Raw genomic sequence first — 16,676 nt, 5'->3', positions numbered from 1 at the left:
TCAGATCCGAAAGGCTCTTATACCATCACCAGCTCAGAGTTAGCAGCCCCACTTTGCAAACAAAGAAACCGCTACAGAGTTAGAGGTTATCATCTACATTACTTCTGATTTCCTGTGCCTTCAGTCTTGGGTTCACAGTTTGGGATATCTACAACTTAGGAAGCTTAGAGCTATTGAACAGAGGCAAAACCTGCCCCAGAGTGTTCCCATCTTGGCCACACTAATCAGTAGGTGCCCAATACCTTGTAACTTTCACAGATAAAGTCCCAGGGATCTGCTGAAGATCAAACAACATTAAGAATTGAGGCCAACAGAGTCCCAGTTCCCAACTCTCGGCTCTAACCCTCACTTACGTTAACATGGAAAAAACAAGGAGAGCTAACAGGTAAGTAATAGACCATAGTCTCCTTGGGCCCACCTTCCTGCCTTTTCAGCCAGAAGGACCACTTGAATACCTGTGAACATCCCGAGACAAGGATGGTGTCCACTAGACAGCCTTCCTCATCACCACCTGCCAGTTCGGACTCCATCAGGTTCCAGGGGAAACCAGCACTAAGTTATCAGGAGTCAAGTGAAGGAGCAGTAACAGCTCTACTGTGTACAGCTGCTCTGGAAAGGGAAGAAATCCACACATTACATGTATTTGCATGTCCTCCTTTTTGTCTCCTTGCACCTTGACAGCAGAGAAAGAAGCAGCTGGAATCCTCCTGCCCCACATTATCCATTTTGCCCTCATGCTGAGGGCTTCATCCAGAACAGACCAGCAATAAAGCTTCACTTGCCACATGTGATGGAAAAGGACAGTTGTGAATAGATGGCTCCAAAGGCTGCCGTGTATCAAGCATAAGGAAACAATCACACCCCTGCAGGGAAAATCCAGACTCCCCATTTGGAAGACCACGGACCTGGAAAACCAAGGGATTTATCCACACAAGTGAGACACACTCCCATGGGTAAAGTGCTGAATTTCTGATACAGGGAATACTTCTATGCTTGCAAACACTTAATCACATTACATCTTCTGCACAGCCCATTGTTGAAATCCTTGCTTTAATTCTCCAACAGATGCTTCCTAATATGGACTAATACAGGTTGCATTACATCTCTCTATTTTTAGTGCACATGTTTTTTGGCCATAACAACTGCTATGTCAGGCCAAGTCAAACCTGCAGAGAAAACACAGCTAGGAGACAATGATTAAAGATGGGGAAATGCAACGTAGCAGTAACATGTGTTTAGGATTTATACCTGTTCAGGGAGAGCATTCCCTACATCTGATACCTGCTCACTAGCACTTAGTTAAATTATTACCAGCTTTGATCAATTGTTAAAACTGGTTGAGAAGTAACCATACAGAGAAGCAACCCATTATTTTGTGAATTAAAACACTGCTTTTCCTGGGTTTTCACTACCTGCTTCTCTCCATGCAGCACATTTGCATTCAATGAAAACTGGTTCATTTGAACTGACAAAGGAGATTAAAGCAAACCCACATTTAAAAGTAATTTATGAGGCCTGTATCATAAACATGAAATAACAAACTTCCCTCCAAAGACAAGCTGCTCTCCCTCATGCTCCTGGGCTGTATTTTATATCAAATCCCTTCTATGTAAGGGGACTTTAATACATCACTGGAGACCCGTGGAAAAGTTATAACAGCACTTAGTTTTCTCCACGAAACAAACTTTTATGACATGGTTGGAGGAGATCCCTGCACTTTCATAGCATGGTTTCATCTTCTCTTTAACACTGAGAATTTCTTGCACCAAGAAGAACTGAGTTTTCCATCCATAGATATTGATGGCATAGGAAACACGCAAAATGTCACCAGATCTCAGCAAATCAGTTAAACTCCTGGTGTTCCATGATAGTTAACAGAACTATATCCATCCACTGCAGCTGAGGGTGTGGTGGATATTGTCACATGGAAACAACTTTATTGTATATATTACCAGCGGACAGAGAGACAGGGTAATGAAAGAAGCCCTATCTCAGGTGATTTCTGCCCCCATTCTTAACTCCAGGGAGTCAATAAAGGAGATGGTACTGCTCCCACATAGTCCTCTGTGCTCTGCCCATTTCTTCTCTGCCATGAGCTCTTCCTATAGGGTCAGAGACTGGTGGGAATCAGTGATATCACCAAAAGATAAGTAAATTGAGAAGTCTATCCATGGATGTCCAGGCCAGACCTGAGGGCACTGCAAAACTTGTGTATGATGCATTAAGAGATCTCTTTTCCTCCCCACCTGGCTCATCCGCAGAGAAACTCTTACTTATACCTATTAAATCCTACAAAAGCATCCCTATGACTCCATATTCTGTCTCCTGAAAGACCTCTAGTGTAGGACCTTTGACAAGAAAGCCATCAAACTTGTTTAAAATCAGAACAGTGTGTGATAGCAGGTTTGTGCCCCAGATGCAGCCCAGTGTCTAAGATGAGAACCAAAGAAGTGTTTCACATCAGTGGTGTGAAGCTATTTCCCATGTTCCTAATGACACCGGGCTTCAGAGCAAATGAAACCCAACCTTTCCTTCCTTCCCCCTCACAGCATATGCACCTGGAAAGCTTTTAATAGGTTTTCTGTTTGCCTCACAGGGGCTCATGTTCATGCCTGAGCAGAAACGTGCATTGTGACTTGAACTCTTTCTCCTGCTGGATGACAGGTGATAGAAACACTACGTATACACATATCATATAACTAACAATAACACCTGGGACATGGTGATGGGATCTGTCCTTTGCTGCTGGAGCACTTCAGAATTTAAACAAAGGAATTAAAACATCAGCCCTGAATCCACAGACCTGGGGTTTTTCTTTTAACCCGTTAATAGGCACTCTCAGATTCACATCTCAAAGATCCAGTCATGCAAGACCCTAAGTGCTTTCCCATTCCTGACTACAGCCAGATTAATCCTCTTATACAGATTATTCCAGGACAAATTTGGCTCCCACAAAGTTCTCCTGCAGCTCTATAAATCATTTGGAGTGCTGCAGGACATGTTACACCACTGAGACTAAAGGAGTGGTTCCAGAGATTTTAACCAGCACTTATCAAACCAGGCTGCCACAGTACCCAGTCCCAAGGTGAGCTCAGTTTCCCTCTCTCACAGCTGGGGTCTTGGAGGACAGTACCACACTTCTGGGTGGAAGGAGAGGAATGCCCTTGGAAAGACACATGGCATGTCACAATTAAGTTAATTTAGCTTTATTAAAATGCTTTCCTCCTCCCCTACAAACACTCACACAGGTCATTACATCACCATGCATCTTGGTTTACCATTAGTTAAGCTTCTATAGCACAGGAGCATTGCTGCCAAGAGAAACTTGCCAGTAAGCAAATTAGCCCTGTTCTTATGACACAATCAATAACTAACATGAAAAATTCAGCATCTGAGGTTTTGTATTTTCTTTGACTCCCAAATAACAGCAGATTGTGCCAGGTACCATTGAATAACTAAAGTTCTAAGAAGAAAATCTCTTTAGAGGTAGTGCTTGTCTGTTCAGAATATACAAGAACAACAGCAAAGCACTGGGAGACCCCCAAGCAAGGCATTTTCTGTGGCCTTGAAAAATACTCATATAATATTTACACAGACCTGTATTTTTCTATGTTGTTCATGTATGTTCATTGCCTATGTACAATGCAGGATGTGTATCTACAACATCTAGCATGCAAAGACTTCCCATGGATTTACAACCTCCATTCCTTCCTGACAACTTTTAACCTGGGTGAGCCATATTACAAGCAAGTGAACAACCACCTCCACTACAAATCTGACCAGTCCTTCACTCTGCCAGTGTTTTCCCATAATAAAGAGACCTTTTCCCAGGAGAAAGTCTGGAAGCATGCCCCCAGAGCATCATTTCCACACAATTTCATTAGGAATGGACCTTTTGTGTGTCAGAGAGGATTAATTTTTTTTGTTTCTGAACTCCTTGTGCACAAAAGTTAATCCAAAGCAGACAGGAGTCAATTAGGTCATTAATGTGCTAAGCCTATTAAGAACCAGGACTTCCATTTCTTTCCTGCAACAATGAAAAACATTCAGGAGTCTGCCTTTAAGTGGCAAAGCCCATGAGCAATTTCATTATTTTATGACCCCGCTACTTGAAGCAGGAGCTGTTTGCAGAGCAAGCAGCACTCCCCACTGAGCAGCAGTCAGGTGCTTGGCTCCCTTTATAGCATAGCAAAAACATCTGCACCCAAGGGATATGAATTCTGTTCCCAGCTGGCTTCTAAAATCCTGTGTGATCCCAGGGCAGGGAATCACTCAGTCCCAGATTTTGCTCACCTACCTCCTGGGAGAAGGTGGGTGGTCTCTACACAAGGGTCAGAGAGGCCCCATGCTCTGCCGAAATCCAGTCCCAGTTTAGCCCTTCAGTTAGGTAGGAAAAAAATCCAGTCACAGAACAAGATCCACAGCCTTAGATGAATGTTACATCAGACTGTGAATCTCCCTCTGCTCAGAACACACAGATATACACTTAGTCCATGTGGCCTGGCAGGACCTGAGCTATGGTAGTACTGTGTGCACGTACGTGCATCTGCTAGTTCCTGAGGCTGTCAATGGATTTGAAGCCCAGTAGGAACCAGCCTAGATGCCTTGACCTCCTGCCTGCATAAACGGGAGGCATTGAAGTATGCAGTCATAGAATCATAGGTTAGGATTGGAAAGGACCTTAAGATCATCCAGTTCCAACCCCCCTGCCATGGGCAGGGACACCTCACACTAAACCATATCACCCAAGGCTTCATCCAGCCTTCCAGTAGAAGGCAGGAACTGGAATATTAGTGTGATAATGAGGCAGGAGAGGAATAAAATGAATAGAATACACAGGCACACTGTCACCTAAAAATATTTCACAGAGTTCATAAAAAACAACCTCTGCGCAACCCACCCAGACAGGCTTCCACAAAAGATTCAATTGCTTCAAAGAAGGCAAAACTAGACCAGCTTATACAAGCTGACAAACAGATTGTGTGGCTTTAGACTGTGAGAAGACAGGATTTGATCAGTGAATAACTGGCCATTTTCTTTTGAAAAATGGTAGGAAATAATAATATCAACAGCTGCTTTATTATTAACACCAAACAAAACCCCCACCCCGATGAAAAGGGTGGGAGGCAGCTGTAGCTTTTCAGGGTTTCAGCTACTGAGCATTAGAACACAAATAAGGTTTGCAGCAGCTCACAGGCACACACTCTTTAAGAGCATAATACAGTAAAGCTACTGACCTTCTGTGGTGCCTTGACAGGGTGAAGGTGAAGAACAGGAGAGATACACTGGCAGGAAGACCATAACCAAACAAGTGGATCTCCTTCCTGTTAGTCTCCCATTCAGCTGGGGACTTCAGGGCTTAAAATCAGATCCTCAGTTGTCACTTTTGATTTAGGTTTTTTTGTTTTTAATGTAAAAAGCTTTGACATTGTCAGTCTGGGTCACAGCTGAAGACTGACACCTTGGAACATGCCACCAGATACCGCATAGCCATGAAGACCCAGAGGATTTAAGCCCAGGATCCTAACACTGGCAAGGTGTGTCTGCATGACACTGGAAACTGAATCCAGAGCATTAAAGAATGTCTATGTTAACTGTCAGACACACAAAATCTACATCATTGCTATTGCTCAGGAAGCTGGTTCACCTCCCAGCTCTTGTTATACTACAGAAACCCATTGAAACAATATTCCTCATCTTGCTAAACTAGTTAGGCAGAAAAGCACTGGAAATTGCTTGAGAGGTTGTTGTTTGGTCCAGAATAGCTTCACACACAGGAAGCACATCTGCATTTCAGCAGCTGCTGTATCCATAGTCAGCGTAACAGGATGGCAGACAAAAACTGCTCAAGCATTCCAGCACCTGACTTGCACAGGATCCCTCCTGTCTCCACTGTAGCTCCTTCAATATCCAATCCAGACAGATTAAAGTTAAGCTAAGGGATATCTAAATGAGTTGCTATCACATTTTGGACTCCCAGACCTCAAGTCTGGGTTCACAGATCCCCAAGGGAAGCCAAAGACCTTAAAAGCTTCTTTGCAATCTCTATGAGCTCATTCCCTCTAAAACAAGGCCAGGAGGGGGGAAATAAAAGCTTAATTTATCTCACAAAACCTTAAGCAAACTTTGAAACCAAGTTGTCACTCACAGAAACAGATACAGTCTGTGATGGATCTTGTGTTCTGATAGACAGAGGTAGAAATGATGACATGTGAGAAGATGAAAAGAAAGTAGATTGTTTAGCAAGAGAAACTGTGCATCTCTTCCCCTCTCCAAATACATTTTATCCTGTTGTGAGCTGGGTCCCTGGAGCTGGACACCACGGATAACACTTCTGATTAAAGTATATGACAGTATCAAAGTGATTCTTCCCACATTCTGGAATTCAAGGATCACCATTCTATCCATGCCTACCTGGCACAACTCCAGTGGGAAGATGAGATTAAAGATCACCCCTCACTGCTGACTTCAGCTTCAAACTTTGGGCCTTTGCTAAAAATACTGTGAACACCTTCCTGAGTGGTGGTCACATTGCAGGGTTAAAGCAGAAGTTTACTGTTCATCATTAACTCTACCTTCTCCCAGGCTGAATGTTACAGCACGTGTCCTAACAAGGTTTGTATTTGTGATGTGACCCCTTCTGCCTGAAGCAGCAGAAGGCTTCATTAACACCTGCCATTTTTCACTAGCTCCAGCTGTTTGGATTACAAAATACAGACACATCTGTCAGAACAACAGTTCAAACTAGAATTGCATCCTCATGGTTGCTCCCTTGAGCCCCTTCAAGCTCACCTGCTACAACCTTGCAGTGTTCATCAGCAGCGTGTGACTTCATGGGGTGGCTTGACTTGGTGGATCGTCTGCGCCTGATGAAGTGTTCTTTCCCACTAAATGAGGTCTCTGATGTATTCACTGGTTGTATCAGCATGTGCTCTGATCCAATTTGGATATAGCCAACCTGTCCAGAAAAGAGAACAAAAAACCCCATCAGTTTGGTATCCTGATCATGTCTATCAACAGACTGTGAACCTAAACCATTTCATTGCAACTCTTGTTTACAGTGCAAGGAAATGAAGTGACAATGATTGTGTTTAGTCTGCATAATACAGACTAAAGAACTTCACCTGCTTCTCATATTTACATCACTGAGTCCTACTTGGAAACACTGTGCACTGTACATGTACAAAGAAAAGGTGGAGGTTCTTGTCAAAACCTTTCCTTCCCCTTCTTCCTCTCCCTCTAGCTACAGCCCCACTCTAGCTGGAAGCATAAATACCTATGTCTTATGAGATGCTCAGCTCATGTGAGGACAATAAACCCTATTAACAGGAATCCTTTCATAAAGACCTTTCTAATTGCCAGCTAGAATTGCATTGTTATTAAATGGCATTTACTATCTCAGAAGATCAGAGAGGTGAGATTGCCTACAAAGAGGAGACCACCTGTGTGCATCACTCTTGCAGACAACACTAAGTGAAGTGATGGTGTAAGTATGACTTGCAGAGCCACCCATATGTTATATGTACAGGGACCAAATACCTCTTTTTGAACTGCAATAGGGGCCACACAGTAAGAACTGCTCTCCCTGCGAGCCATGGGTTGCAGGGAGACCTTTCAGAGGTCAAGCCAGGAATGGGCTGTTGCACCTTCCCAGTTATGAGCTATTCCACTATCCCTGAAATAAGTAACACAAAGAAGGCAAAGACTCTGCCTAAATAACAGTGGACTCCATAAGCACCATACCCAGACCCTGCACCAGGGCTGGCAGGAACACCTTTGGAAGACAGCTTCTGCCCCAGCAGAGCCCTCCTCTGCAACCCAGAGCTTTTAAGATTCTTTTATGCTTTTTCTGACCCTTTTCTGGCATTAAAAGAGTGAAAGCAAAGTTATCACCATAAAACTTAATGAAGCCTCCAGGTTTAGTAATGAACACTGAGGTTATAACACATTGGAGGAAGTGAATACATACAATGAGGGTTTCTTTCCTACTTTTCATTGTACTAATCCAATAATTATTTGTATTGCAATTAAAGGCCTCAAAATACAGCTTTTGGCCATTCACACCCCTGAGAGAACTCTGTAGGTCTGTCCAACTTCTGCTAGTAACAGAAGACCTCATCTGGCATGCCAAGAGGCATCACATCATGCCTATGGTACACCTTAAAGGAGCTTACAAAGGGGTCCTGCTACTTTGCATGCCCACAACACCCATCCTATACACATAAAGACTTTCCCCCACACACACTGTGTTCTGTGCCAGCCAGGCAACCATCCAAAGAAATGCTCTGCACGTACATGCAAATACTATATATTCAACAGCTGACTGTACTAATATGATTTATAATACACATTACATGCATACTGTATATTGCACATTTCCACACCTCCCTGCCAAATTCAGTCCTCACGTACACCCAGGAAATCCCTTTGGCCTAGTATTTCCAGCAGGAGGAATTTCTGCCAACAGAAAGGAGACTTTTCCTCTTTTGACAGCCCTGCTAACTGAACAGTACTCATGAAACCAGGATCATGAAACCAGGATCCCTCAGAAAGGGTCACTAGCTTTGGAAGTGCACTTTGAAGAACAGCTAAAACAATAAAGATCAGTACCTCTATTTGCCATGGCTGAAGCAATTCATTCACTGTCTCTAAAGAGACAAGAAACACCTCTCACCTCTTTGGGGTCTGTCAAAATAGACCCACTCATGCCCTGCAGTTCCCAAAAGCACTGCCTCTTCATTTAAATCACAAACTGGGCTTTGTCAGATTTGTTTCAGAGACAGCAAAACTCTAGTGACTTCTTCCAGCCTCCCTTATGATGCTCTCCATTACTTCCCCTCCCTGCTCCAATCTTCCAGCTGGGAGGTAGCCCCAGCCCCCTTTTTTAATATAGGTTTTAATTATTTAGAAGAAGGGTTGTAAATCTGGTGCCATGGTACTAAAAGCCACACCAGAGCTCCTGAAAGACTGCCAACCATTTCTGCTGGTGCCAAAAATATGTAAGAAGAAGTGGGTTTCATCACCAGCCGACATTATCCCAACTTTCTGGCATCAAGTGTGAAAATAATTTAAACCATTGGAAAGGACTTATGTTTCACATTTGCTTTGGAATTGTGAAACCTACAGAGGGAAGGAGCCATGTGTCTTCACCCTGGAGTAGGTTAAGAAGCAGTCTCAAGTTTAACCTGACAAGGCGAGTTTCAAGCAGGAAAGATGTACAGGATCAGGCCTGTAAAGTATTCCCGGGGACTTAAAGTTTTCCCTAGATTTGCCAGTTGAGTTCTGAAGAGCTCTCAAACCTGGATGGGATCTTCTGGACCTGGTAACATGGATACTCTGCCCATTATTTTGCTTTCTTAATAAGAAATGCATTCCTCCTGTTGCCTCCCTCAACTCCTCCAACTACCAGATACTGTACTGTGCTCAGCAGGAGACATCAAACATCAGCACAAATACTCTGTGCTTTTCTCCTCTAGCCTGTATGATGTACATGGACTGCAGAATGCTGGATTTTGAAGATAAAGAAGTAAACCAGAAGACCACATAACTACCAGAGCTGTTTTCTCCACATCTCTGGAAATCATTCCAATTAAATAAAATGCTTTGGATCTGCCAATTCACGTTCGCCTGGGGAGATGCATATCAAAAGCTGGGATACTCCCTCACATCCTTCTTTTGCTGTGAAAGCCAGCACAAACAGGACCTGCCAATGTGCCAGACCCCAGCATTGACTAGAGTCTGAAAAAGCAGCTGCTGCCCAGCACCTCCATCCTACAGAACCTGAGACACAGGAGTCTCCAGGAGACCAACAATACAGAGGGCTGTAGAATCCCAGACTGGTTTGGGTTGGAAAGGACCTGAAATCTCATCCAGCTCCAACCCCTGCCATAGGCAGGGACCCCTTCCACTGGAGCAGCTGCTCCAAGCCCCTGTGTCCAACCTGGCCTTGAGCACTGCCAGGGATGGGGCAGCCACAGCTTCTCTGGACAACCAGAGCCTTCTCCAGGCTGAACAAACCCAGCTCTCTCAGTCTGTCTCCATAGCAGAGGTGCTCCAGCTCTGTGGCCTCCTTTGGATTCCTCCAGCAGCTCCACATCCCTCTTTGTGCTGGGGTCTACATAGCTGGACACAGCACTCCAGGTGGGGTCTCACTGGAGCAGAGGTCATCATCTGCATTATGAATCTAAGCTGGATTTTACAGTCAGTATGACAGGACCATACAGCTGACAGGATGACGCTGCTCAGCTAACAGGAAAGGCTGGAATGATTTCAGCCTCAAAAGACAGGCAACTAAACTGACAAGTTGATTAAAATAAACAATAATCCACACTTCCCACTACAGCACCACTCACCACCCTGCTTAACAGTGGCTACATCTTTCATATTAGGGATATTTCATATCCTTCATTTAGAAGTCAGCTCAACACGGCTCACAAGCAAAAAGAGGCCCTGCTCTCCAAACCACCAAAATACTCTCACTTGCTCTTACCCAGGGTTTTCTACATACATTGCTCACTTGAGTAATCTGCTCTCTATCTAATCTACTACTAGTAGTTCACTCTTCTTCTATATGTGATCTGCCTTGCCCCTGAGGCTTTTCTCAGCCTGAATTACAGCAAGGAAGGGAGGAAGGTCTTCACACCCTATCACTGAAATGACAACAGTAACAATAGGACTGTTAGTGCTGGCACCCAACATTCCTAACCCCATGGTCCTGCTCGGATGGCTTCACCCTTCTGTCCCCTGGTTGTCCTGGTGGAGCTGCACCAGCTTGAAGGCTCGCTCAGGACAGGAATCCAAACCTTCAGTGTTCTCTGCAGGTGGCTCTGGAGCTTCCCACACGTTTGTGGTCTCCAAGTTACAGTGTTTTTTTCCAGCCCTTTTTATTGTCACAGCATCTTTGAAGGAGATCTGTGGAATGCTGGATCTTTAACAGATTCTTCTTTTGCTCCTGAGTATTCATTAGTTACATACCCACGAACATGCAGAAGAGAGTTTTAAACATCTGACAAATTCCATCCCCTTCTCCATTTCTCAACTGCTACACTGTAAATCCTACTTTAACCATTTCCTCAAAGTTAAAAGGAAGTTGGCTTTCAAAGTGAAGACCAAAAACCAACACAAATGCGGTTTAATAAACTTCATGTGGCTTTTAGTCCTGTTCTTATTACCATGCTTCGGCTTTTGGTTATCATTTACAAATGCAATTCCAGCAAACTTAAAACCAGATTTAAATGAGGTCCGTTACAAGAGCAGATCATACCCACTGTGCTCATTCCATGAGCCCTTGTAATGTGCATCATCCACTTCCACTGATCCAGTCGGCACAAGGAAGTCTCACTGAGTTCAAAGATGACAAAAATGTGGTGTAAAAGTTCTATGTATGAGCCTGAACAGGAGGGAGCCACAACCTCTTAACCACAACTGAGAGGGACAATCCACTTTAACTAGAGACAGGCCGAAGAGCAGTCCTGAACCCAAACCCAAACCCAAAACTTCCAGATTTCAGAATGGAAGAGATGTTACTGAGAATGAGAGCCCTGCCTCTAAATGCACCCCAGTGATTTTCAGCTTTCAGATATGGTTCCTAAGCAGTCAGGAGCTTAAGTTCATTTCTAAGTCAAAACTTAATGCTCATTTTAACATGAACCTGCAACCTTCAGCATTTAACTACTTCAAAAACGTAGGTACAAGAAATACCTTGGGGTTGCAGGACTGATAAACCCTACCAGGACTTAGAAATGGTGTTTTTGCAATCACAACACAAATACATGGTGCCTGAAAGTGCCTTCTCTACAGTCAAAAAAGCTCTACAGAAGGTAACACTGCTCTGCCAGACTTTGCCAGAGGAGTTAAGGGCAGCACACTGCAGGCAACACTCAAAATGCAACTGAAATTGCACATGAAAGTAATGGATGAGTAGTTCTGGGATGTACAAAGCAAACTGGAGTTTCCTTGCTGGAGAGGGACCTAATCTGTGTCATTTAGGAACTGATCTCAGATTTAGAAGCAGAGACTTCAGTCCACAACTCGAGGTAACACACATTGTGGCCTTAGAAAGGAGATTCCCAACAAAGAGGCAACTTCCTCTATTGCCTGCTGTCTTCTAGTGTTGGTTAGGCAAGCTGCAGCACTTCATCCCTGTGTCTCCCCAGCTCCAGGAAGGGATAGTTGAGTCCTGCAGGGTGCTCAGAATCCAAGTGTTTGCATAACTGTGTTCCCCAGTCCTGCCAAGCTGAAGGCAGTGGAGCTTTTAGGGAACAAAGCTGTGATTCCCAGGTTGTCAAGAGGAGTAGACAGGCTGGAGTGCAGATGAGATCTTAGGTACACAAGGCCTGACACAACTACATGGCCACACTTTTCAGCGCAATTGCAAGGTGTAGCAGGAAGCTACAACAGATCACGTACTGGTGAAGAGCAGCATCTGTGAGCAGAGTTTAAAGAACAAAACACAAGCTTCAGATGCCACTCTGGGAATGTGATATCATTACCAGGAAGCAATTGCTCAGCCTGGCTGTAGCTCAGTTTTCATGCCACTGTGTCAGGGATTTTGTTTTTATTAGAACTCCACTTGCCCTGATCATTTTATATCACTTTTTGTGTGATTTATGGCTTGGTGGAGGAATATGATTACAACAAAGTCTGAGCCAGCTGGAGATCAGCAGGCAGCATTACTACCTACTCTGCTTCTTGGCAACCAGCTCTTCTGAATGAGATGTCCTGACCATCCGGTTCCAGTCCAACGCACACTCCCATGCTGGAGTTTTTAGGGATTCTCCCCCTGCAGCACCAGCACCGCTCAGGAGACAAACGCCAGGATAAAGAGGCTGCAAGGTACCCACTATCAAGGTCCTTCCTCCAGCTCAGCATGCAAGCCTCGTCCATGTCCCCATCTGTGGGGCTCTGGTGCTGCTGAGGGCAAAGCTTTATTCTTTCTGCTGCAAACAGGGCTTAAGAAAGCAAATGGAAAATTCCAGTTCTCTTGGAGTGATGGCCTTAGTGTTTTAAACTGCCAGAGTAGGAGGCAAAAAGTTCCAATCACCCAACCTCAGTTCTCATGGCAGATTCAAGACTTCCTAGATAAGGTGAAGCAAACCCTTAATTCCTCTGATCCCAGAAAATATCTTACCACTAAATTACATGGCTTTCACTATAGGTATATTAATTCAGTATGGCCACTGCAAAAGACTGCATAAACACTGAAAGCATCCTAAAATCTGATGTTTCCTATTTAAGAATAGACTTAGGAAGCCAGAAGGTCCATTTAGGTAGAATAAGACCTGTCTCCATGGTGATGTTGTTCAATTTAATGACACCATTTCACAAGTCAATAAGGTTCATCTTGGAAGTGTTCAAGGCCAGGGTGGACTTGGAGCAACCTAGTCTAGTGGAAGGTATCCCTGCCCATGGTAGGGGGCTGGAACCGGATGAGCTCTAAGGTCCTTTCCAACCCAAGCAATTCCACAATTCCATGACCTTAAGTTTAAGGACATCCCAAAGATACTTGAGATTTCTGTTCTCTAACTTTCAGTTCACAAGGATGTTAAAAACCTTAACTCACTCGTACGCATCAAACACCTGCTTTTAGCCCTTTTCCCATTCCTGGTGATTATCTGAACGAAGACTAAATGAATGGATTCCTGTAACAGGAAAGCAGAATCCCAACAAGCAGGAATACATTTCTCTCCATACATCTACCCACACCTCCCTCAGCACTCACAGGACCAGACCCACAGGCAAAGGCAAGCAAAGCATTACCAACACTGCCCATTAACACGTGGCAGTATGTGCTTTGGTCCCCAAGAGGTGCCACAGACCATCAGCTTTGACACCAATCCCTTTGTGATCCCACGTTCATCTGGCTCAGTTATGTCAGTATAGTCATTGCTTAGAATGTGTATGACACAAACAGGGCAATATTGCAGTTCACATTTGCAGAGCAATGAACAAAGACTAACTAGTCTTGTTTCTTTTCCAAGCCTTCTACTGGGAACATCGCCAATCTTCTTCACTCCCCCTCCTCCATCCCCTGATCTCGGGCAGTTAATATTGTGCCTCCAACTCCATTCCTCTATTCCAAAAGGTTCCTTCTCCGCCTGCTTGTGCCTTTCAGCTGTGCTGGAGTAGGTAGCTTTGGAAGCCCGGCACTTCACGACCAGGATTAACAAAACGTGCCTCGTGACAAAAGCGTGGAGCTGTTTGTGATTTAGAGCTCGAACTGGAGATATCAGTTTTAAACTCTATAAAGCCCTCAGAGGTCTACAGCTCAATTTACAGTGTCACTCAAACGCTCAGCAGCTCTGAGCCACTCGGGCTCTTTTAAACCTGAGGCACAGCGCCCTCATATGGCTCAGGAACGAAGGCCCAAGCACATCCAGCGCTTCTGAGTACCAAGTTTAAGGCTAAATCTCCATCTGTACCGAGGAGCTAAGCACACATCCAGGACCGTGTCTATGCCCAGCGCCCTGGTGACTTCCTGAAGTAATCAGAAACCAAGTTATCAACAATAATTACAGCTAGGTATCGTCTTAAACGTCCACATCTCCACCATGGAGAAGCAGAAAGGCCGTCCCATGCAATGTCACCTCTGCTTATCGGGATGCTCAGAGAACCCAGGCCCTGCAGAGCCACCTGAAAACGCCACAACCCGTTTCTCAGGTAGAGATTCCTCACATACACATTTCTCAAGCAGAAAAATCCTGACCCTGGAAGTGGGAAAAGCATCCCTGAGTGGGATATTCCCTCTGACATCCCCCTGCACTGCAGCTCCCTCACACACCAACGCTGACTGCACCAGCAGGGTGGGAAGGACCTGCTGGAGGAGTCAGCCGGGCCCGGAGACGACCAAATCCCCCCCAATGGGACCCAGCCACCCCTGATAGCAGGGGTACAGTGACAAGAGGAGGGGTCCGTCAGCCAGGACGCTTCCCTACAGCACCCCAGGCCCTGTGCACAGCGGACATGCTGCAGCCAGGGCCTTCACCCCCTCAGGTATGGCTGACCCTGGGGCAGAGCCCATAGCACAGAGCAGGGACAGACGGAAACCCCACAGCGGGACAGCGGCGGGGCTGGCCGGGACCTGGAGGTGAGGGGATGGAGGAGGTGCATGGCTCTGAGGTGAGGGGACGGAGGAGGTGCATGGCTCTGAGGTGAGGGGACGGAGGAGGTGAATGGCTCTGAGGTGAGGTGCGGGCACGGCGCTGAGGTGAGGGCGGGGAGCCGGGGCTGACAGGAAAGTAATGGCGGGGGACACGGGTCAGGGTCACCACAGCCCGGGTAGGCGAGGGGACAGCGGGGGTCGGGCAGGGGGTTCACCGCGCTGAGGGGAGGTGCGGGTACGGCCCAATGGCCGGGGCTGAGAGGAGCAGCTCCCCCCGCAACCCGGGGCCGCGCTGAGGGGAGGCGGCCGCGGAGGCAGTACCAGCCCGGCGCAGGTGCTGAGGGAGGCGAAGGAGTCGGTGCGGTTCAGGACGCGTCCCGTGTAGAAGCAGAGCCGCTCGTCCGGAGGCCGCCGCTCCTCCCCGCGCCGCTGCTCCACCACGAAGTCCCCGGCGAGGAAGCTCAGGTCGCGGCGGAGGTGCAGGTAGAGCTCGGCGCCGGCGGTGGGCAGGCGGAGCAGCAGGGCCTCGGCCGCCGGCCGCGGCAGTGCCCGGCGGCGCCGGGGGCCGCCGCGATCCCCTCGCCCGGCGGGCGGCAGCAGGTGGATCTTCTCCAGCGCCACTCGCTCCGGGATCACCACTTCCAGCTCCGCTCCGCCAGCTGCAGGCGACAAGGAGAGAGGCTCAGGCGCTCGGATCCCCGCCGGCCGGTGCCGGGGACACCCCATAACCCACCCCCCGCGGGACAGCCCTGCGCCCTGGCTGCATGGTCTGGAAGGCAGAGATCATGGATATAGCGGAGAAAGGAGGTTATTTGTCCTTCTCCCCCTCTACACACACAGATGTTAGAGACAGAAATGTGCAGGGAAGAGAGGAATAAAGCAAATGCTAAAGCTACTTGTATCATTAAAAATATATATATAGCTCAGACACAAGCATCGCATTTCACCAACCCCAATAAAAATCTGCAGGGAGAAGGGGAAAAGCAGAGCAAGCCGAAGCCGCAGCCAAGGACAGTCAGCAGCTTTCCACATGGAACGTTACAGCAGTAGCGGCAGGAGCAGCTACAGCAGCGAGAGGACGGGAAGAGAAAACACAAAAGCCTGGAGCAATTCACTCTGCAGACCGGGACCGCGGCCACGCCGGGGCTAAGGGGGGACCCGGGTGCTGCCTGCACGCTGCCGGCCCCGCCGGCTGCCCGCAGCAGCCAGCGGAGGGAGGCGTTACCTGTGCCGGGGCCCAGCCCGCAGAGCAGCAGGCAGGGAACCACGAGCGGCAGGAGGCAGCCCTCAAACATGGTCCGGCAGCGGCGGGCGGCGGAGCGGCGGCAGGAGCTCGGCCCGGTTGAGCCCTGCCCGCCCTCGGGAGCAGTGACCGGCGCCGCCGACAGCCCCGGCGTGCTGGGCGCCCGGACACGCCCCTCCCCGCGGCCCCGCGCTCTCATTGGTGCTGGCCACAGCCGGGACACGCCCCTCGCTCTGCTATTGGATACGAGCGGGAAGAGGCGGGGCGGGCTGCGGAGGGGAGGGGCGCACGTGGGGGTGGGGGCGTGGCCGGCAGGGGGCGCCCTCTCCTGCC

General features: G+C 47.2%; 1 protein-coding gene across 2 annotated transcripts in view; it reads right to left on the bottom strand.

Moving 5' to 3' along the window:
- Positions 1–16,441, bottom strand: part of ADAMTS17 (ADAM metallopeptidase with thrombospondin type 1 motif 17) — a 172,125-nt gene extending 155,684 nt beyond the window's left edge. For both annotated transcript variants that reach the window (XM_034066234.1, XM_034066235.1), the window contains exons 1-3: positions 16,326–16,441; positions 15,422–15,759; positions 6,793–6,958 (exon numbers count right to left, since the gene is read on the bottom strand). In XM_034066234.1, coding sequence (XP_033922125.1) covers positions 6,793–6,958; positions 15,422–15,759; positions 16,326–16,395 — 574 coding nt within the window. In that variant the 5' untranslated portion in view covers positions 16,396–16,441. The remainder of the gene's footprint in view (positions 1–6,792; positions 6,959–15,421; positions 15,760–16,325) is intronic.
- Between the last annotated feature and the right edge of the window lie 235 nt (positions 16,442–16,676).

This window comes from Melopsittacus undulatus, chromosome 9 (assembly GCF_012275295.1).
Source record: "Melopsittacus undulatus isolate bMelUnd1 chromosome 9, bMelUnd1.mat.Z, whole genome shotgun sequence".
NCBI classification, from domain to species: Eukaryota; Metazoa; Chordata; class Aves; order Psittaciformes; family Psittaculidae; genus Melopsittacus; species Melopsittacus undulatus.
The sequence above is the reverse complement of the archived record's forward strand: the minus strand, read 5'-3'. Positions and strand labels throughout refer to the sequence as shown.